This window comes from Taudactylus pleione, unplaced genomic scaffold (assembly GCF_031769625.1).
Source record: "Taudactylus pleione unplaced genomic scaffold, aTauple2 ptg000421l, whole genome shotgun sequence".
In the NCBI taxonomy this organism is placed as follows: Eukaryota; Metazoa; Chordata; class Amphibia; order Anura; family Myobatrachidae; genus Taudactylus; species Taudactylus pleione.
In genome coordinates this window covers 576,291-599,383 of record NW_028284823.1, presented here as the reverse complement: position 1 = coordinate 599,383, position 23,093 = coordinate 576,291, and the positions used below count along the sequence as shown (strand labels likewise).

At 42.9% G+C, this 23,093-nt stretch overlaps 1 protein-coding gene across 6 annotated transcripts in view; it reads right to left on the bottom strand.

The window, feature by feature from the left end:
• CEP350 (centrosomal protein 350) overlaps positions 1–14,979 on the bottom strand; it is an 84,552-nt gene extending 69,573 nt beyond the window's left edge. For 3 of the 6 annotated variants that reach the window (XM_088447145.1, XM_088447148.1, XM_088447147.1), the window contains exons 1-5: positions 14,883–14,967; positions 7,936–8,018; positions 7,146–7,189; positions 6,847–6,952; positions 202–367 (exon numbers count right to left, since the gene is read on the bottom strand). In XM_088447145.1, the coding sequence (XP_088303271.1) occupies positions 202–367; positions 6,847–6,952; positions 7,146–7,189; positions 7,936–8,014 (395 nt within the window). In that variant the 5' untranslated portion in view covers positions 8,015–8,018; positions 14,883–14,967. Of the gene's footprint in view, positions 1–201; positions 368–6,846; positions 6,953–7,145; positions 7,190–7,394; positions 7,447–7,935; positions 8,021–11,720; positions 11,805–14,882 lie in introns of those variants that run through there. The other 3 variants (XM_088447146.1, XM_088447149.1, XM_088447150.1) reach the window with 3 other exon arrangements.
• Between the last annotated feature and the right edge of the window lie 8,114 nt (positions 14,980–23,093).

Genomic DNA, 23,093 nt, shown 5'->3' with positions numbered 1-23,093 from the left:
CGTGCATGCAGCTTTTCTGTAAGCTGTTTGTCAATGTGTATACGTCATTTCCTCACCAATTTAATGTAATGAAACCAGGTTAAATTATTTAAGCAATATATGTTTTTGTGTTGTGTCTATGCATTCAGTACAACACTCAAAAAGAAAAGTGTGACTAAATCACAAACAACATAGTCCAGGCCACAGTATGCGGTCACCTACCAGTATGAGGCCAGCGGTTCCCGGAAGCCAACGTGACAAGAACCTCTTACGTTACTCTCCAGAGTAGTGACACGTAGAGGGCTGCGAGAAGACTTGTCTCTGCCAGACTTGCTGGGACGGGAAGATTTGCTGTGGTGAGCATTGGAATCATCAATATATCGTCCATCTACAGACATAACAGGCATTGTGTAATACAGCAAATTAAAATTCAACTGGTTCTAAACATTATACACGGAGCTAGAATGGTGAACTAAACATAAAACCTAAATTATGTCAGAGATACGTATGAAGGTGTACAACAATCCGGTCTGTGACGTGTTAATTCATGTGCCACTGACACTAGTCTTGCATCGATTAGCCTAAATAGCGTGTGCTCATCAGGACAAATGATGTATGAATAACAAAACTATAATGACAAACTGTACAGATATAGATGTTCCTTTCACTGGTCATAGTTATATAAATCATGGAAGCTATGAAGGTAATGTGGTCGGATCTTTAATCTGATAAGCTTGTCTAAAGAGGTGAGTTTTCAGGGAACGCTTGAAGGATTGAAGACTAGAGGTAAGTCTTATTGTGCGTGGTAAAGCATTCCATAGAGTTGGTGCAGCCCGAAGAAATACTGTTACTTACACATAAGGCCATTAACCAAACCACACCAACATACATCTCAAAATATCTCCCAACCAGACCTCTCCGCTCAGCACAAGATCTGCGTCTCTCATCTCCACGCATTACTTGCTCCCAATCACGGTTACAGGACTTCTGTATTGAATACGGTAGAAAACCAGCAACCAATGGAGGGACTGACAGAGCGGGGCAGCAGACGAACATTTGTCAAGGAAGATAAGCCGTGCAGCTGCATTCATAATTGATTGTAATGGCGATAGCCTGTTTTTGGGAAGACCAGTAAGGAGACTATTGCAATAGTCAATGCGGGAAATAATGAGTGCATGGATTAGAGTTTTTGCAGTGTCTTGTGTGAGATATGGTCGAATTTTGAATATGTTTTTTAGATGTATGTAACATGATTTTGAGACAGATTGAATGTGGGGAACAAAGGACAGTTCAGAGTCAAGGATGACACCAAGGCAGCGAGCTTGTGGGGCGGGGTGGATTGTTGAGTAACTGTTATTGGCCGGTGGAAATATAATTAATTCTGTTTTAGAACTATTAAGTTTCAGGTGATGAGATGACATCCAAGATGAAATGCCAGAAATACATTCAGTGACACGGACCAATACAGATGGTGATAAATCTGGAGAGGATAGGTAGATTTGCGTATCATCCGCATACAGATGGTACTGAAATCCAAAAGAGCGGATTAGTTTGCCAAGAGAGGTGGTATAGATTGAGAATAGCAAAGAACCTAAGACAGAGCCTTGCAGTACTCCAACTGATAAAGGTAGCGAAGAGGAGTCAGCATCCAAAAAACAAACAGAAAAAGAGCGATCAGATAGGTAGGAAAAGAACCAATAAAGAGCTGTGTCTTTAAGACCTAGGGATTGTAATGTTTGTATGAGAAGAGAGTGGTCAACAGTGTCAAAAGCAGCAGAGAGATCTAGAAGAATTAGGAGTGAGTAATGGCCTTTAGCCTTGGCAGTGACAAGATCATTTACTACCTTAGTCAGTGCTGTCTCTGTGGAGTGCTGGGAACGAAAGTCAGACTGAAGTGGGTCCAATAAGTTGTGGATGTTAAGAAAGTGTGTGAGGAGAGTGTAGAGAAGTCTCTCCAGTAGCTTAGAGGGGCATGGGAGCTGGGAGATAGGATGGTAATTTGAGAGTGTTAAGGTCAGAATTTACTTTTTTCAGAAAGTTAGTAATCACTGCATGCTTGAACAGTGGTGGAAAGATGCCAGTAGAGAGAGAGAGATTAGATTTTAATTAGGGTTGGGATGAGCACAGGAGACAGAGCTTTACTGATTTGTGAGGGTATAGGATCTAGAGGAGAGGTAATAGAGTAGGAGGATGATAAGAGTGTAGATACTTCATCTTCGTTTGTGAGGTCAAATGAAGAGAAAGTGCCAGAGGGTTCAGGTAGGGAATTGAGCGGGTCACTAGCTGAGGAAGAGCATACAATTTCATTTCGGATATTATCAATCTTGTCCTTAAAATAGGAAGCAAGATCATGTGCACAGATAGTAGCAGGTGGTTTGGGTGAGGGAGGGGTAAGAAGCAGTTCAAATGTATTAAAAAGTTGCTTGGGGTTAGAGGCTTGAGCAGAGATAAGAGATTGGAAATATGTTTGTTTGGCAGTGTCCAGAGCAATACGCTAAGAGTTGTAGATAGTCTTATATGTGGGGAAGTCACATGGAGTACGACACTTTCACCACTGACGTTCAACTTTACGTGAGAGTTTTTGTAGATGCCTTGTTAAGTTAGAATGCCACGGTTGACGTCTAATTCTACGTGGTGTGTGATGGGTAGCTTGAGCTACTTCATCGAGGGCTTTTTCTAGAATCTGATTTAGGGGTAATGCAGTAGTCTCAGGAGAAGTGAATGTAGAAATTAGTGAGAGTCGTTGTTGTAGAGCGGTAGATAGTTGTTGAAAGTTAATAGCATTAATATTTCTGCGGGTTTTAGGAGGTTTGGTTGATTTCACTGACATTGAGGTTGATGTAATGGAGGAGAGTGTGCAGGTGATAAGGTTGTGATCTGAGAGAGGGAAAGGAGCATTAGTGAAATCAGAAAGTGAACATAGGGCCTGATTCAGAGCTGTTCGCTATTTGCGGTCGTTCGTTCAAAAACAAGGGGTGGCTATTCAAATGTTCAGTTCGCAAATTGCAGTCTGTTCACACCTCTAAGTCTGAATGAGCGAGCAAAACATACGCTCGTTTATTTGTTAAAAACGCCCCCTGGCCGCACGCACCATACGTCATGTCCGCTATTTATTAGATTAATCGAGTACATCGACCAGCGTATGAACTGCTTGCTATTCTTGTGGTTGGTTTTTGCTACCGCAATCTTGCGAGCAGTTCTGGCTATAAAATAACCCAGTGACGTGGTCAATGACGCTGCTGTATTAATTATGCACACCCATAAAACGCCCGTTTTGACCTTTAAGCACGCCTGCGTTCGGATCTCCACTCCCCATTTTCAAGCACCTTCCCCTGTTACCACCCACATACGCCTCATTCTGTCACTCAAAATAGCAGGCATTCGCTATATTGCGAGCACATGAATTTCGGCCGCACTGACTGGTTCGCGCATGCGTATAACGATCCGTACGCATGCGCAGATGTGCGAACATCGCTCGGAACGAGCGTACTGCCGCTAGCGAGTGGCTCTGAATGAGGGCCATAGTCTGGTAAATACAAGATCAAGGCAGTGGCCCTCCTTATGAGTCAGTCCATTGGGAGAGGCCAAGAGAGGAGGTTAGAGAGAGTAGTTTGGAGACATGAGGAGATTGTGGACTGTCAATGGGGATATTGAAATCACCCATAATGATGGTGGAGATGGCAGAGGATAGGAAGTGAGGGATCCAGGCAGAAAAATGTTCCAGAAATTGTTGAGGTGGCCCAGGTGGGTGATAGATAACAGCAACTCGCAGAGAGATAGGGGTGAAAGTCCTGATACAATGTACTTCAAATGATGTAAATGTGAGTGAAGGTACCTGTGGGAGAACTGGGAATGTGAAAGATTGGGACAGTAATATTCCTACCCCACCTCCTTTACAATTACCAGGTCTGGGGGTGTGTGAGAAGTGTAGGTTAACATATGAAAGTGCAGCAGGGGAGACAGTGTCTGATTTTGTGAGCCATGTTTCTGTTATCGCCAGAAGGTTGAGGTTAGTGGAAATAAAGAGGTCATGGATGGATGTTAGTTTGTTGCAGACAGAGCATGCATTCGTAAAGCACATTTTAGTGACTTGGAAAGTGAAGGGAGACACGCAATGTTTATGAGGTTAGCTGGATTTAGAGTTCGGTGTAGCATGTGGGTTGGCCCTGGATTTGGTGATATGTCACCAGCTAATAGAAGCAACAGCAGAAAGATATAAATATATTTGTGGGATTTGTCTGAATGATTTTTTATGGCGAGAAGTTGTGGATGTTATTGTCAATGTATATAGATAATTTAAAAGCTCATGTGTGTTTGTAAGAGGAGAGAAAAGTAATGAGGCAGCAATATGTACAGAAGGATGAGCTGCAGGGAGAGTAAAGGATGTAGAAGTTTTAGAGATGATTCCATGGAGTGAGATCACTAATAGAAGTTTTTGATAAATTTTTTCAAAACATTCAAAAATATAAAACACACAAACTACTGTTAAGGAATGATATTGGAATTACCTTGTCGTAGATGTTGTTCAATGTTTGTTCAACTGTTTTATAACTGCTATATAAATTACACTTTCTGTTATAACACACTTAAGGTGCATACACACACAACGATTTTTTGAACGATTATCTATAACGAAATCGTTTATCGTTCTATCGTTGAAAAAATCGTTCACTTTCTGAGTTATCGTTCATACGCGTTCACGTTTGTAGTTCAGTCAGACTGACCAACTCAACGATTTTCAGTAAGGGAATATGGAAAAATCATTTGTAGTTCAAAAAAATCGTTCATTACGTTTAGTAAATGAACGATTTTAGTAAACAATTTTCGTAAATTTTTCCCTTGAAAAAATGAACGAAAATCGTTTACTAAAATCTTCATTTACTAAATCGTTGTGTGTGTATGCAGCTTTAGTGCTTATAATCCACGGCTGCCTCTAGACTAGATCTGATTTAAAGTAATACCCCTTTTACACCTAAATTCCGGGTCTGACCCGGAGTTGGAACAAAGTTCCTATCCGGATCAGACCCGTAATTTTGCCGGCGCTGACTCGGGATATTCCCGAGTCAGCGCCGCTCACACCGCAGTCGGGTCTGCATAGACCCGGCTTTTGCGGAGTGAAAGTGGACGCTTGGAGATGACGTCATCTCCAAGCGCCACTGAAGCCGGACCAATCGGCCGGCTAGCAGCGCACTCCAGGTCTTCGTGACCCGGAGTGCGCTGTTCCCATAGCAGGGTTTCACGGGCTACGCCCGTGTTAAACCCTGCTAGTTACCTGGGTTGGATTGCCGGGTCACTCGACCCGGCGATCCAACCCTCTCCCCTTTTACACCAGGGAGCTGCCCGGGTTAACCCTTCAAAAACCCGGGTTTTAGCTCCGGTGTAAAAGGGGTATTAGTCTGATTGAGACATGCTACAGCTGAGCACAAATGCTCACTAATCAAAGAAGAAATTTAGCACTGGGTTTGAATAAACACAAGCAGTATCCTGCCATAAACTAGGCTCCACTGAACAACATCCCCCACCCAGGTAATACCAATTACAATCTAGTCATTACATCTAAATATTTGCTAACAGAGATAAATTCAATGAGGCAGAAATGTAAGTAACAATATATAGCTTGCTAGATGGAAATGGATTACATACATTAGAAAAATACATTAGAAGATGTATTTTGTATGACAGAAAATCACAATATTGGTTGTTACAAATATGTTACTATGATGCATAATAGCAGATTATAAATATTGTGTGAAAGAGCAATTCTCAAAATTGCTGTCAAACTTAAGGGAATTCGATTAGCAGCAGGATCTACTGTGCGGTTTCATCTCCCACGTAAGGTGCCTAGAGCCATTTAATTAGCAGCACACAGTAAGCCCGCAAGTAGCCTTGAGGCAACCCCACCGAGGCTAGTCCCAGGGCGCTATTTGAATAGCTCTGGGTACTTTATCCGGGAGCTGAAGCTGCGTAGTAAGACCCAAGGCTAATTGAATACCTCCCAATATTTATTTTTGCCTCTAATATTTCTCATCTTCTCTCCTTACTATGCCTTGTCCAATAAACTTGTTTCTTAAGTCAATTTGACTTTTCAAAGTCAGTACTTTTATAATCTGTAGCTCTGGGCCAATAAAAGGATTGGCCCTCATTCAGAGGAGGTCACAAGAAGCGATCGCTCTCTCTGAATGAGGGCGGACGCTTATTTTTTTTAGTGCAGCCTCCTGGTCGCTAGCTAAGCTGTGGGTTACCACCCACAGCTTAGCGGCCGACCAGGGTGATGGCCGCGATGGTCAAGACCATTGCGACCATCGGGGCTTGCGACGAGACCCTCCGTTTGTGTAGCCACCCCGCCTACAAAACGGGTCGTACTGTCGATCAACATCGACAGCCGCCCCTTTTGTAGTGAGCTCCGAAGCGAGAGAAATTCTCTCGAGCTCCTGGGCTTGCGCACACGCAGTGCGGCCGCTGCGCGTGCACAGGGCCTTAACATCTACCCAGTTGCGAGTGCTCAGCGCTTGCGACCGGGTCTGAATGAGGTCCTTTGTCTGATGGATTTTTGAAAACATCTTTTGTAACAAACAGGTTCAGAAAATTGTGGTTTTAGTAGGTTAAGCCACTTGTGCAAAACAATTACTGTAATTTTCAAATTATTATAGATTATCAATAGTTTGTGCATGACGGTGTAAGTGGCTAAGCTATAAAAAAAATAGCTAGCAACACAACAAATTTGACAGAAAAGTCACAGAGACAATTGGACAATGTATATTTTTGAAAATCGCTGTTTGTGTCTCACTAGCAATGTTAGTTTATAAAATAATAGAAGATCTAGACATTACTCCTCATTTGAAAAACAGCCTTAAATACACCACCTACCCTTCCTACTTATTTTCCTGGTAGCTGGTTTCCTAGTATCCATGATGGAGTCAAACACTGCACCACTTGTGGGGACCACATCCAGCTTATTTTCAATGTGCCTAAGCTGTATGACAAAAGGAAAAACAACAAGAATGACTTGTAGGCTTTAAATGCAGGAACACATGGAGTAGAACAAGTATCATTCGAAATATGCTACAGCATCACAGTGTAAAAGTGAAAAGACCAATGAGTATGGTAACACAAGATGAAACAATCTTACAAAGTAGGACCATGCAGTGGATGCAATGTTAACTCACAGCAGCTTTGGTGTTCGAGATAGTTTTCCAGGCTTTACTGAGCTCTGAAATAATATAAAAATAATAAATAAATAAATGTTACTACTCATCTATTTAGCACGAAATACATGCTATAACTGCAAATTAATTATTTACACCAAGATCTCATTCACACTGGTGTTAAGTACACGCGGTATGCAATTGCTTGTAAATGCATACAAACAGCAGAAACACTATAAACCATTGTTTCATGCCCAATGCTGCTCTTACTAGCGTTGTCCTATGCCATGGTAATGCTCCGGTTTTCAGACCACCTCTTATTCTAGCCAGATACATTATCCACAAGTGAAAAATAAAGACAATGTGAAAGCCTGTAAGGTTTGCCAAATGAGAGTAATAATGCTAGTCACAAATGCATGTCAATCCTATAGTAAGCGGGTTTGTGGACTTAATAGTTTACCAAATATGTGTGTCCATAAGGGTTTGGCAAGAATTATACTGCAATTACTACTCATGGAAAGAACATAGAAGGGGGTTTACTGCACTATACAGATCTTTGGGAATTTGAACAAGAATGTGCTGCCAGACGATCTGGGCCATTAGCCTGAAATGAGCCAATTTCTACCATAACATCTGCCAGCCCACAGGGCAGATGTATGGAAATACCAGTACTCAGAACACTAGTATGATTCAACTAAAAACTTAGCTGAAGTCCATAAGCCTGCTCAGTGTACTGTGTCTCCTAGTAAAAACTATAACTACTCTTCATAGAAACAAATAAGGTGCCCATAGAAGATAACTCCTGGCCTACCTGGAACAGTCTCCCAGGACTGGGGATGTGATGGGCCCAGAGAAAACCTTGCTGTCCTCCATAAATTCTTCTCAGCCATTCATCTATAATTGACAGAATAAATTGTGCAGGGAAATGAACAAAGTCCTGAGTGCAGAAAGTGAGTTACAAAATGTCCCTCCTAGCAACTGCCCATTCTCCCCCTTTAAAGCATAGTGCAGAGCAAGCTGTTATAAGATCCACAGGGTTGGAAGCGCTCTTCAACAGCTGCCAAGGATAAGGATCAAATGGACGCTCTCGAATGCTAGGGGTTTAATGAGGGACACTTGCCAGCAAGTGTGTAACATGACATGCTGGCGGACACCTATGCCAACTTTCTAAAATATAATCTGTGCTTAATGATATGCTGTGACCTTTGACCTTTTGGTAGTCCTTACTACAATAAAATGTCTAAGTTATGAAGTCCTAATAAAACAAAAACAAAGAACAGTCATCTCAGAAAAATCTAAATTTCTACGCAGTATGCGCACTTGTGCCTAGGTGGTGTAAAGCCACACCTGCATTCTCTCTCCCATTTGTCACTTGGTAGTTCAGATACATCACTATTTTAGCTTTCACTTTCCTCTGTGCAGTATCTAGAAGGGAGCTCTCAGAGCTGAAACTGGAGTGTGTGCAGGCTTTTACTTATGCTAATTTCCATAATTAAGGACGCCTAACTTGGAGATCATGCCTCAAGTCTTATTTAAAGCTGCCGCCCTCTGTAAAAATCAGACGTTTGATTCAGGATGGTATTAATTTAGTTTGCCAAGCTTTCTGAAATTACTATGGCAACCATTCACGTGATATAGGAGGTTGTACATAAAGAGGCTTTGAAACATCAAAGAATATAATTCTGCACCATTAAATGCCATCACGTGATCATCAAGGACAGGAGCTAGGGAGCTAGGTGATTGGTTATACTAGGAGCGAGTAGGAACCAGAGGCAGCTATATACATGGTATATAGATAGATTTTTGAACAGGGAACACAAAGTTATCAGACAACCTTCTGCAATAATGAGCTTGATGTTACAGGTATAAAACGTTCTGTTAAGAAATTAAAAAAAAAAAAAAGTTAATGTGGAACTGTACATGGAAAATAATTAATACCCCCATTTGATTATATTATATACAGTTATTATTAAATTGGCTGCCTATATTCATATAAATGTAGTATTTGAAACTACTGTAGTCAAGTATTACCCCTCCATCTGTAATCAGTACAATGCAACTTGGCAGATAGCAGATTCCTGTGTTACTTTGTTGAAATAATGCTGTTGCGCTTTGTCATATAGTTTCCCTTTAGTGTTTCTTTCTGGTATACGGAGGCGGTTAAAGCAAAACTTAAAATCACAAGGTATATATGTGTATCTTTTCCTCCAGCTCCTGGTATTCATACTTCTAAGCTATATGTGCACTGTATTCTATAAAGTTCTGTTACTACCTCCCCATAGTGTGATGCCTGGTAAAATACTACATCCCCAGCAATGCTTCACTCTAATCTACACAAACCAAGCATCTACAGAATAATTAGGACATGGGGGAGAAAGGTTCCTGTGCGCTGGGACAGGCAGTGCTCTTCTACAGGAGCAGAATAACTGCTGGAGAGTGGAGCTCATCCCTAGACTGGAGGACGGAATACTGTAATGCAGCGGTTCTACAAGTCACCACAGCAGGAGAAAGTAAGAAGGTGGGTAATAAGGACTATATGTCATTATGCTGTTTTGGCATTGCTTGAAAGTGTAAGGGCTTATGTATAGCTGGAGATGTGCAGATTGCACATGAGAACAACATATAGGGCTAGTTTCAATTCAGCTTGATGCTGAATAGTGCCGGGAGGGAGCTCCTGGAGCTATTCCATTCAGCACGCTGTTTGGTCTAAAGGTGCCTACATACTAGACGATATTTTACATGATTCGCCCGATTTCGACGCACCTGAATGACAAATCGTGTAAAATATGTCATGATGCGCGTACCGGTGGGTCGTATATCGCATCTTCAGATCTTGCCTGTTGCAGGTAAGGTTTGCCAGTCTCATACACGATTTGGTGCAATAGATAGATTTTGTGCAAGATAGATCTTTAGTCAGATTGGACAATTTTTAGCACCATATCGTGTCCTGGAGAGCCTGAGAGCTGCCGGTGAGAGTACAAGGGAAATTGCTCACGATATCGTATTGTGAGCACATCGTCAGTGTGTAGGCACTTCAACAGTTGTCGGTTAAGTCGGAGATTCCGGTTCCCGCAACTTAAACTGGGTGTTTAGACACGAGAACCAGCATTCCCCAACTAAAGTGCCGGCCGCAAGATTTCTCCTCACACCCTCGGGGTGCACTTTAGTCGGACCAAAGATCGCGCTAAATTGAGCTCCAGGCGCTCCCTCCCAGGACTATTCATCATCACTCTGAATTGAATCGAGCCCATAGACTGGAGTACATCATGGTGCCAATTTCTCATTTACAGACTTGATGACGACGCAACCAACAATCAGTTCTGCTTTAAGCCTTGTACCCAAGAATCATCTTATTTTGTTAATAACAGTTATTGACATATCACACACATAATACACAGTGCTTACAGAGAATATATAGCCATTAACATCATTCATTTTAGATGTTAATCTCATGCATTTCATTAATGGCTTAACCACTACCACAATGTATTTAAATGGGTATGAAAGTAGAACAGTGACATGCGGTTTCTGATGTGGGTATAAGGGGGTGGTAGATGCAGCTTTAAGACGCTGAGCAACTGAGAGTACTCTTAATTACCTCTCTAAAGTCAGATTAACACACTCACAGTAATATATATTATACATGAAAGATTTAAATAACTATCACCTCCAATAATCTTGCATTATAAGAGAGTGACAACAAAGTCTGGCTCCTACTTAACTTCAATGCTGACAGAAGACAAAATTATGCTTTTTATTATTTAGATCTTTGCAAAGAATCAGCACTTACTGCATCTGCAGATTGTAAACGTAACAGTCTCCTGGTAACGTACACAAGGAACAACTGGAAGAGAACTTATTGGAAAGGTTTATTTTGTATGCGTGACAAAGTTACTAAATAGATCAATATAAAACTATCCTATATCCCTGACTTGCCTTCATTGAATTCCCGCTAATAAAAGGTGTACAAAACTGCTAAAATAAGGGCTATATATACAGAATAGACTATTTGGGGATAATATAATAGGATGGTTAGAGATCTGCGCATGCGCCAGATCAGTACTGCGCATGTGCAAGACACCTTCTGCGAGATTGCTCGCAGTGCCCCCAAGTAGCATTAGCCTATTTACACACAGCAGCTGCTGTGTACACTGCATACAACGCTAAATCAGGCACATAGTCACTCAGCCCAGCTAATCCATCAGTGTAAACTTATTTTACTCTCCAAAAGTGGTCATCTAGCTCCGTAAATCAATTTACTCTCATGAAAAATACAACAACACAACTCAAGGTATAGAAAATCCCTAAAGACAATTTGTCTACTTAAAATCACTGCAAATGAGCCACACAGAAAAAAAATGTGAGAGATTATATGTTATTATAAAATTGGACCCTGATTTTAATTGTCATTATGCAATGTTACTGCCTTTATTAATATCTAAAGGCCTGACACCCCCGCTACCAAACTGGATGACCCAATAGCGGGTCCCTGGTGACCAACCCGACGAATGCAAATAAAGGTGTGTACATACGGTACGACTTTTATGAGATTTGAACAATATCGTTCATATCATTCACTTTTTTGCAGTCACCAACCTGACAACAACCAACGATGCGCGTTCCCGTATGAACGATATCTATGGTCTTTCATGCATGCAGGTCAACTTGGACGATTTTGTAAAGATTTGCCTGTAAAAAGATAGATATCTATGATAGATATTTCATTGAAGCTATCAGTTGGGGCGATTCAATTCAACGCGAATTGAATAGCGCCGGGGAGGAGCTCCCGGAGCTATTCAATTCAGTGCGCTGTTTGGTCGGGCTAAGGATTGTTTCTCGCACCCCCTGGGGATGCGAGGAGAAATCCGACCAAAGTGCCGGGCGTGCAGCTGTTTTTCTGCTTAGCGCGGCGCTAACAGCCGCGTGCCCGGCACTTTGATCAGAGAATGACGGTTAACGTGCCTTAACATCCTTCTTTTGGTGGCATTTATGGGAATGGAACCGCACTTCCGCCCTCACTTCACGTCACTTCCAGGTACAAATACTGAAGGGGATCTATACACTACCATTCCATCAGTAACTGACAGTAAGCGTAGGAGCTCGTGGAGTATAATGCCGACCATGCACGGTGCGATATAGTAGCCGATCTGACAGATTGGCATGCTATAGCTGCTATATCGTGCATCGCGCCTTAAGGCACGATAACCGGCATTCTCCGACCACATAGCGCACTGAATTGAATAGCTTCGGGAGCTCGCTCCCGGCACTATTCAATTCACGTTGAATTGAATCGCCCCCAGTGTGTACAACCAAAATTGTTTGACCTGCACTACAGAAAGGTGGGAGGGAAATCTATCAACGATATCTATGGCTGTTCAAGTTGTTCCGTGTGTATGCACCATTAGTCTTCGACCACTTGGAGCTTCTCAACACTGCTCTCATTAGCTGCAAGTGTGGCATGGGCTTCTGCTCTTCTGTTCTGCAGCCTGTCACTCAGTGGGAGGACAACTCCCTACGCCTAGATCAGCAACAGGTCTCCACTGTCAGCTGCTTCCACATTAATGCACGGTCTCTCATCAAATATAAGAGAGAAGGGGGAAGAAAATCGACAGAAAAGGCAAGAGAGGAGTGGGAGAAAAGAAAAGTGGGGAATACAAAAAAGGGGATAGAAAGAGGGGGAAGAGTTTCAGAGGGAGAAAGAAAGACACTGGATGAAGAACAGTGTGATAGAGAGAGGGGGGTGAAAAAGAGTGGCGGGAAGCACTGATGAAGGAAGAGAGAAAGAAAACCCGCGCAGTGGACAAATAAAATTATATATATATATAACAAGTGTACAGATTAAAGTAAGTGACTTGGTATGGAGGACTGACTCAGCAAAATGTTATTCAAAAATATTAATTTAGAAATTTAAAAAAAAAAAAAAAAAAAAAAAGGTATTGAGAAAACATCAATAAGTGAATACGATGCAGTTCTCCTTCATTACCTCTGCAACAGCACAAGAGGTTATACCTTTATATTTATCTTCAGCAATACATAGCAATTCAACATTAGTAAATATCAGCAAAGCAAAATCAAATGCAAGATAATTCTTTATAGTAAAAACATTTTTTTAAGATGGACAAAAATACATTTCTTCAAAATAAAACGTAAATGTGTCCCGTCTTGCATTCGTATAACTGCTTAAGCTGATGTCTAGCGTAAACACCATATGATGAGGTGTCTTTACATTCTGTACCAATTGCCGGGATATGGTCATGATACTAACAGCCGGGATGCTGGCGCCGGAATCCTGACACTTTTCCAAGGCCGTCGTCGGCATCCCAATGGCAAATACTGGGGCTAGGGGGAGGTTAGGCACTACTGGGATTGGGGGCGGGGGGGTGTTAGGGTTATCAGTAAGGAGAAGGGGGGAGTGTTAGGAGACTGACGGACAGGTGTCGGTATCCTAACCCTGTTAGGATGTCAGCGCTGGGACTGCTAGGATTTTGTACCCATCCCCAAATAGCCTGATACCTGATGTATGTGTGTTGTTCAATTGTGATAATCTTACGCAAATGCATTTTGTTTTTAAGAAGGTCATATTACATAATTGAATTATTACTATCTGTTTCAGGACAAACCAAGCAGATACCAGCACAGTTCAATTTGCATACTTGCTTCTTTTTTCCTGTGTCTTAACTTTTGTTTTTTTTGCATTACTTCCTAGATCTGCTGACGGTCAAACAAATCTATGCAGTAAGAGATACACATTATCTTTTTCTATTCCACCAAAAAATCAAAGTAGCGGACAGATCCCCTTCCATAGATGTACCCCGACGTCATCAGTTACTGTCCGTCACTCCCTACTATCTGCGTGGACATATAAACCTGTGGCAAGCAAAACAAGCCACCGTGCCCGAAGTGTGGCAGGCGAAGCAAGCCCGCGAGGGGACAAGTTTCTTCTTTTGGTGGCATTTATGGGCATGGAACCGCACTTCCGCCCTCACTTCACGTCACTTCCAGGTACAAATACTGAATGGGATCTATACACTACCATTCCATCAGTAACTGACAGTAAGGGTAGGAGCTCGTGGCATATAATGCCGGCCATACACGGTGCGATATAGTAGCCGATCTGACGGATTGGCATGATATAGCTGCTATATCGTACAGTGTATGGACATGATATTGTCCCGTGCGTGCTCCCGTGGAGTCATACATCGCATCCCCAGATCTTACAGAAAATTCACTCGATCAGGGGATGCGATGTACGATCCCATGTTTCACTATGCGAGGGAGGTAGGGAGGTGCCGGCATAACGGGCGGTCGCCCACCACTTCGCTTCGTGTGGGGACCGCCCGGTATGTCGGGCATCGAATCGGCCGTCGTCATACATGGTGCATATCGCATCGTGTATGGCCCGCTTAACAGTGACAGTCTAGAGGAAAGTATTACAATGTTACTACTATTGAATGCATGTGTGTATGTATGTAAATCTCCGCTGGTGTACTCATACTCTGGGACATATACTACATTCTTTCCCCCTCCCCATATAATACTGTATGTGTATATATCACAATCAGGCAGTTGCTGTAGAGGCTGGGCATGCTGAGACACGTAGTTCCACATCAGACGCAGAAGCATCTAGGCAGTGGCAGGACAGGGGAGAGCCCCTTATCAATGTCCCGGCGTCCCCTGCATCAGTCTGGGGGTGCCATGTACCACAGACAGGCTATGGGCGGCCTCAGCTGCCCACTGTCTCCATAGATAAACACTGACCTCGTCCCCCACTCCACAGGCGATTCGGTGCTACTTCTAAGTCCTCTTCTCCTCCAGGTCCACAACTACTTCCGCTTCCGGGGCCGCGTCTGGCATCTCATTGGCTGCTACAGAACGGAAGCTGTTCCCGGGTAGTAACAGACATTCTAGCCGCGCCAGAGCAGGCGGGAGGCTACGTTCGTGGAGGAGATCTCGCGAGATCCCACTGCCCTCGCGTCACCATTAATGTTGTGGGAGCCATCTTGGATGAGGCATAAAGTTGTTTTGCTGTTGGTACGGTAGAAAGTTGTATTTCCGTCTGTTGTTGGGGAGCACTGAGCAGTCACATCATTCGGCTAAATTCAATCTGTGTACACATGATCGTAGTAGTAGTCACACTTGGCTAGCTTGGATACAGCTGTCAACGTTGTAATGACCGAAATGTATGTAGAGTGAGTGGAAAATCCAATTTTTAGTCTTGTTTCATTAAGGTGTCAGCGCCTGTTGCATTTATTCTGTGGTTCTGTTGAAGCTGCCCTTTTCAATGAAGCATGCAGGTTTAACTGTCTCAAGCTTTAATGGCTAAGGACTTGCTGCAGAGAAGAACGTTGTAGCACAGCAGCAGCGACTGTGTGTTATAATGCACCTGCCTATTTAGCATAAGCCCTCTGGCATCATAAACTGAGGTCTTATGCCTATCACAACCAATCTTAATCCATTAGCGATAGATGCTCTCACCAGTACTGAGATGCCGCTAGGTCTTATACTCAGCGTAGTAGAGGTTTAAACAAAATTACAGGTGATCACATGAATTAAACTCTGGAGTAGTAGCAAACACGTGCTATAAAATGAACTGACTAGTGTGTAGACAATAACAGCAGAAATCAGAATAACCACAGACAGCAATAGCAATCAGCAATAATGTCATACTTCCAAAAGTAATCAAGATGAGACTTAGCATTAGATGTTTTCAGGAGTAACAAGACCATAGATCAGACCAGCTAGGCATACAGCGATATTGAAATCCACAGGTACTGCACAACTCTGAATCAGCAGGGTAAATTCCAACCAAGAAGTTATAACCGGCAGGGAGTCTAATGCTGGCCACACATCTAAAGATTATCTGTCCAACCAGCCAACTTGTTGATTGGTTGGAATGAAAATCTGGTAACGTATGGGAGTAAATGATGATCAGCAATTTGCTCCTAAATGCCAGAAAACAGATGAAAATGGTCGTCAGACAAGTTTGTTAAATGTTTGATGTAAACAATTTGTTCAAACAACAGTTTTTGTCCATTTTCCGGCGTTTGGGAGAAAATTGCTGATTGTCATTTGCTTTCATACCTTACCAGATTTTCATTCCACCCAATCAACTAGTTGGCTGGTTGGACAGAAAATCTTTAGATGTGTGGCCAGCTTAAGTCCTCCCTTCCTTTTAACAGACACAGAAGCCAAAGTCAAGCACTCCCTAATAGTAACAAGCAGCTGCGCTGTTGCATGTTCTATTTGCAGGGTATACTTGCTGCAAACAATCAGCTGACTGTGGCCCCTGTTTTTAGGAGCCAGTTGGGGCCATGACCTTTTGCAGACAACCTGGACCCACTGCGAGCCATGGCGGTTCCTAACACTGCTACAATATAAAGGAGGCGTTTCCTAGCAATGGCCGGGACCCGCCGTGAGACACTACGGTTCCTAACACTGTGCTGCAATATGTAGGAGGCATTTTCCCAGCAACGTCCGGGACCCGCCGTGAGACTCCGCGGCTCCTAATACTTTTCTACAATATGCAGGAGGCGTGTTGTGTAAATAACGCCTCCTGTTGACTACTGTGTTCTGCTGCTGTATCCAGTGGCACAGCATCGTATCACTTGTATGACCATTGGACATCATAATAACCCTCAGGTTGCTCAAGATTTCTGGTGTAATTATTTTGCAAAGGCTAGCAAATCTTGGAAGACACAAGACCCTGGCCTCGGCATGCCTTGAAAATGGGGCCGTTGTGCCTCCTTCCAGGATGCAGCCCCTCCCGGCCCAGAAACAGTTGCAGCATGTCAATCATGGTGTGACTTAGGGGCACTGCAACCGTTGTGCAGGTCTGCACATGCTCAGATCGCAAAACATTAGAGTTGTACGTAAAACATTGGGTTTGCATACAACTCTGAATCAGGCCCTAAGTATTGCTGCCTGTACTCTGATCACCGAGCATTGCTGTCACCACTATATACTGCAGGGAGTGAAACAGTAGTAAAGTTGGTAACAAAGAGTCCACTCAGACGTAGCAGTGCGACTGAGACAGCTGTAAGGTTGATAACAAATGGTCCACTTGAACACTTCAGTGAGGCTGAGACTGTCGTGATGAAATAGATATAAAGTCTCCTCAGATGCCACAGTATGGTAGTGACAGGCAAGATACACCCTAACCAGGAGAGACTGGAACACACCACGAGGATGATACCACACACGGAACCGGAAACCACGTAATGAACGCTGTAGCCAGCATCCAAGCAGAGACTCAGCAGAGATAAAAAAGGAGAGGGATCCAATCAGGACAGGACGGAGATGATGGAGCAGCCAGGTAAGAGGACTTCAATGAGTGACAGCCCGGCGTCCCGTTCTCTTAGCAACGGGCCTGAGAGAACCGCCCGGAGCACTATTGTCAGACAAGACGCACTTACCCCCACCACACTTCTGCTGCTGGGAGAGACTGTCAGCCACTGCAGGGCTGATAGTTTTTTTTTACTTATCACATATGGGTCCGGTCTCTTAAGAAATTCTATATGTTGCTACAAATAAACCTATTACCAACAGCACCAGCTGTACTATAAGTACATACTCTAACAGGAACTTCTGCTGGAAATCAAACTTCAATATGGATATGCTGTTTATTGATTGAAATCTATTTGTTCACATTCGTACCCATCGAGTGTCAGTGACTGTATCCCATTTTTCTATATTTTTTATATGTATTTATTTTTTACCATGGCATTTCCCTTTTCGGAATTACCATTCCCCCTGTCTCTCCCCACCTCCCTCTCCTATTGTTTTTATGTGAACAATGTTTTTATGTCTGTCCCACCCATGTGATTTTACATGTACATGGGTCGAATAAAAATCATTTAAATCTTAACCCAACTTACTATTGTGATTGCTGTCACACTTTTGACACAGCCACATCATTTTATACAAGTGAGTGCAAGCTAACTTGTGTTTGTATCCATTCTGGTTTAGACTATTGATGTCGAATAACAGTATACGGCTACAACATACATACAGTATCTTTACATGGCTGATAAATTTGGAAGGAACAAGCTTCTCAGAGCTCAGAGGAAGAGACAAATATAGGGTCCGGTTAGTGCAATCAGCCAATAACAGCGCATCCTCTTCTTTGATGGGGAGGAATCATCCCCAGCTGTTCTACAAATTATAAAACAGGGCCTGATCGGAGGTGCGTGCTAACTGCACACAATGCCGATATGCACACAGTTGGCCGTATTTGGAAGTACTGAGTATGTGCCTCAATGGTTACTTTGGAACGCGAGAGCTGCAGGTTTCAATGGGTATTCCTAGGAGGTAATGGGGCAGCTAGCCAGACGCAGAAGTGACGCTGACAGCGAATGCGTATAATGATACAGTAGCGCTGGCACATGATGTCATGTTCGGATGGAGAAATTGCATCTGCCATAGGGCTGATGCAAGATTCAGTTGTGCATCAAGACGGATTAATGCTGCAGCAAGTGGGCATCTCAGTATGCTCAGAATCCGTCGCTTACACCTCTGAATCAGGCCCAAAATGTGGAAATATCCAACCATTATGGAGTATTTTAAGTATATTAAGTTACCTGTAATAATTTATCTGCTTTTCAACTAACCAAACCTTATAGCACACACCACAACAATATATAGAATAATTGAAGAACTGTTGTGTATAAGGAGATGACCTCGCTGCTACCTTGAATGAGTCATCTGCAGAAGCATGTTGAGGAGACAGCCACCAGCATTGTAGAATGTACCTCTGTTACTTGCCATCTCACATCCATTTCTTTGCGATTTATTTGTTCTACAAATCTGGATAAAGAATTGGCTTTTTATTGTCCGCACAGGAGCCAGTCTGAGGGGCACACAGTTCTGAGAGAGATCTATGGACGCAGCCTCTAACATATGTTGCTATATCAAAAAATATGTTTACAGAATATACTATTAACTACCAATCACAAAGTAGGTTAACAACCGTCTCCATATTTTATGCTAATTATCTATATAATAAGCAAGAAAGCTTGTCTGTCTGTTTTTTTTGTCCTATATGCACGACCAGAGTTTTGGACCTAGCTCCACCAAATTTGGCATGGCGGTGTAGTTTGACCAGGATTAGGTTTTTTCCCTAGGTTTGAACTTCGTCAAGGCCACACATTGTCACGCAATCCCTGAAAATAGGGACACTCTTAAATTACACAAGTTCCAGGGCTGGCTCCAGTGGAAATTAGCAGTTTGCCAAAAACCTGTGAGACAGCTACAAAACCTTTTAACCTCAGTCTGAAGGTGCCTACACATTACGTGCTGTGCTCACGATGCGATATCGTGAAGAATTTCCCTTGAACTCTCCCCGGCACTCCAGGACACGATGTGCAGTAAAAGCTGCACGATGTGTCACAAGATCTATCGTGCACGATCTAAAGACTTGCATGATCATGCAGGATAGCAGACAGATGCTTGCACGGATCAGGGATACCTGTGATGCATCTGTCTGTAAAAAAATAAAACACAGATGCACAGACGTATCAGTGAGATCCGTCTGTGCTGCTGCGTTTAAAAAAAAACAAAAACGAAAGCCTGTGTGAAATAAAAAAAAAAACAGCATAGCCCCTCCCCCCCAAAAGAGCAATCAGCCACGGGGTTTAGTAGCTGAGTGCTGGTAGCGCAGAATTCGGGGGACAAACGACAGAGGTCCCCCGTATTTAGGCATAACCAGCACCGGGCTAGTCAGAACCAGCCCTGGTTGCCAAAATATGAGGGACAAACGACGTAGGGGTCCCCCGTATTTTGCGCAACCAGCACTGGGCTCTGATCTGGTCCTGGAAATACAGGGTAAAAAAATGAGTAGGGTCCCCCTATATTATCCAGAACCAGCACCAGACTTTTTCTAGCGGGGGGGTTAATACCACAGCCAGGGAAGCCCTTTTGTTTTGCCAAGACCCCATGGATTGCGTACATGGAATGAAGAGGACCCAAACTTCGCTTAGGAGATAGTATGGATATTTTTTTTTACAGGTACCCTATGGATTCTACTTGTAGAAGAGGACCGATGGGCTACAGGGATAGGTGAGTATGTGTGTGTGGCATGTATGTTTAATAAACTTTTATTTTGTATGGTGTGTCCTGTGTTTATTTTAATATTGCTTTTGCTGTGGAACTACAGGTACCAGCTGTCCCGTAATGGCCCGCATGCTGGTACTTGTGGTTCTGCAAGTACCAGCATGCGGGGGAGGCTTGCTGGGATCTGTAGTTCCACAGCAAAAGGCAATATTTTTATTTTTATCAAATGCACTACATTACACTATCAATCCGGCACCCACCGCCCCAGGGATGCCAGGGATAGCCCCGGGCTATCAGCCGAGGCCTGGGGTGCCCTGGAGAGGATCCCTTTATTGGGGGGGTCTCCAGCTCCCCAGGGATCCCTGGCCTGGGCTAATGCTTCGGCTGGGGGTGCCTGGTGATAGGGCTCCCCTGGCTGTGGCATTAGCCCCCTGCTAGAAAAAGTCAGGTGCTGGTTCTGGATACTCCAGGGGGACCCTACTAATTTTCCCCCCCCTGTATTTCCAGAACCGGATCAGAGCCCAGTGCTGGTTGCGCAAAATACAGGGGACCCCTATATCGTTTGTACCCTGTATTTTGGCAACCAGGGCTGGTTCTGACTAGTCCGCTGCTGGTTGTGCTTAAATACAGGGGACCCCTACATAGTTTGTCCCCCGTATTTTGCACAACCAGCACTGGATCACTAAGCCCGGGGTCGGTTGCTCTTTTGGGGGGGGACCCACGCTGTTTTTTTTTTTTCACAGGTTATTAATTTTTATTAGACACAGATGCACGGACGGAGATCTGTCCATGCATCTGTCTTGTGAAATCGTACTTTAAATCTCTCTGTGCTACGGGAACGTACCTTGCGAATGGTGATACGCAAATGTGAATGCACGGTGTATGCAACGTGTGATTCATATGGAATACCTTCCTATACTGTAACACTAACAGTGTGCGTAATAATTGCTACCTCCATATCAAAATACCATGTGAATTACAGTGTAAAATATATCACAGTATATTAACCTTATGTGAAAGCAAGTGAACACACACGCACAGATTCTGTGGTCCAACACACAAAAGTAAATATTGTATTGAAAGAATATACAACATTATCATTGAACATGTTATACAGTGGTACAATACAATACAAGAACAGAGGTCAGAGTTACAAACCAGTATATATAGGTTCGCATGCACTCCTTGGACCAGAGTACAGTCATCACCAGATGACTGGTAGATTACAGCTACTGGCCTCTGGATTCAGGGGAGCCTTATTTTATACAGTTAGATGATGGGTGTGTATAATGGCAAGTTGTGTTTCTGATGAGGAGGTATGTTTTGGATCATGCATGAGCAGTTCCTTTCCTTCTCCATACTCTTCTCTTCCCATCACTCTAGTACAAGTTGATCTTTGTCTCATCTGTCCATAGGATGTTGTTCCAGAACTGTAATGGCTTTTTTTAGATGTTGTTTGGCAAACTCTAATCTGGTCTTCCTGTTTTTGTGGCTCACCAATGGTTTACATCTTGTGGTGAACCCTCTATATTCACTCTTGTGAAGTCTTCTCTTGATTGTTGACTTTGACACATGTACACCTACCTCCTGGAGAGTGTTCTTGATTTGGCCAACTGTTGTGAAGGGGTTTTTCTTCACCAGGGAAATAATTCTTCTGTCATCCACCACAGTTGTTTTCCGTGGTCTTCCTGGTCTTTTGGTGTTGCTGAGCTCTCTGATGCGTTCTTTCTTTTTAAGAATGTTCCAAACAGTTGATTTGGCCACATCTAATGTTTTTGCTATCTCTCTGATGGGTTTGTTTTGATTTTTCAGCCTAATGATGGCTTGCTTCACTGATAGTGACAGCTCTTGGATCTCATATTGAGAGTTGACGGCAACTGATTCCAAATGCAAATGTCACACCTAGAATCAACTCCAGACCTTTTACCTGCTTAATTGATAATGAAATAACGAGGGAATAGCCCACACCTGTCCATGAAATAGCTTTTGAGTTGATAGTCCCATTACTTTTGGCCCCTTAAAAAGTGGGAGGCACATATAGAAAACATTGTAATTCCTACACCGTTCACCTGATTTGGATGTAATTACCCTCAAAATCTGAAAGTCTGCAGTTAAAGCACATCTTGTGTGTTTCATTTCAAAGCCATTGTGGTGGTGAATAGAGGCCAAAATATGAAAATTCTGTCAATGTCCCAATATTTATGCACCTGACTGTCTATACTGAAATTACAAAAGAGTAAAACTGAGGGAAGTCTATTTTGAATATAACTATGTTAGAAGATTAATGTGTGTCCAATTACGGCCACAAGGGGGAGCATTGTCACTGCAGCTAGCAATCAACTGCAAACCCAAATATACTTGAATAACACTAAGATTTGAAAGGGAAATTGTTTAAATTAATATACCATAATGATTAAAAGTGTTTTTCACCAAGTATATATATATATTTCGTAGCAAGGAGTTCATATGTGTTTGTATGTATACATGTATCAAATAGGGAATTTCTTGAATTAATGTACATCAAATATATTAGTTTGTTAGGGAGGCAGTTTGAACAAGTTTTCCTGCTTATGTCCTAAAACAGTGTTGGCTAACCTTGACACTCCAGCTGTTGTGGAACTATATATCCCAGCATGCCCTGCCACAGTTTTAGCATGCCCTAATAGCAACACTGTAGCAGTGCATGCTGGGTTATGTAGTTCCATAACAGCTGGAGTGTCAAGGTTAGCCAACACTGTTCTAAAACAATGGGCTGAGCACTCATGTGCACAGGTGTGTGTAGGCGATACGTATAATTAAGATCAAATCTCAGTACAGCAGACCTGGGGAGGTCATTAAACCAGTTTATCCATTGTCCAGTGAGGGTCAGATAAGGAGTTATATGTATATATTGGTGCCAAGAGACCTCAGGCATCACATGCT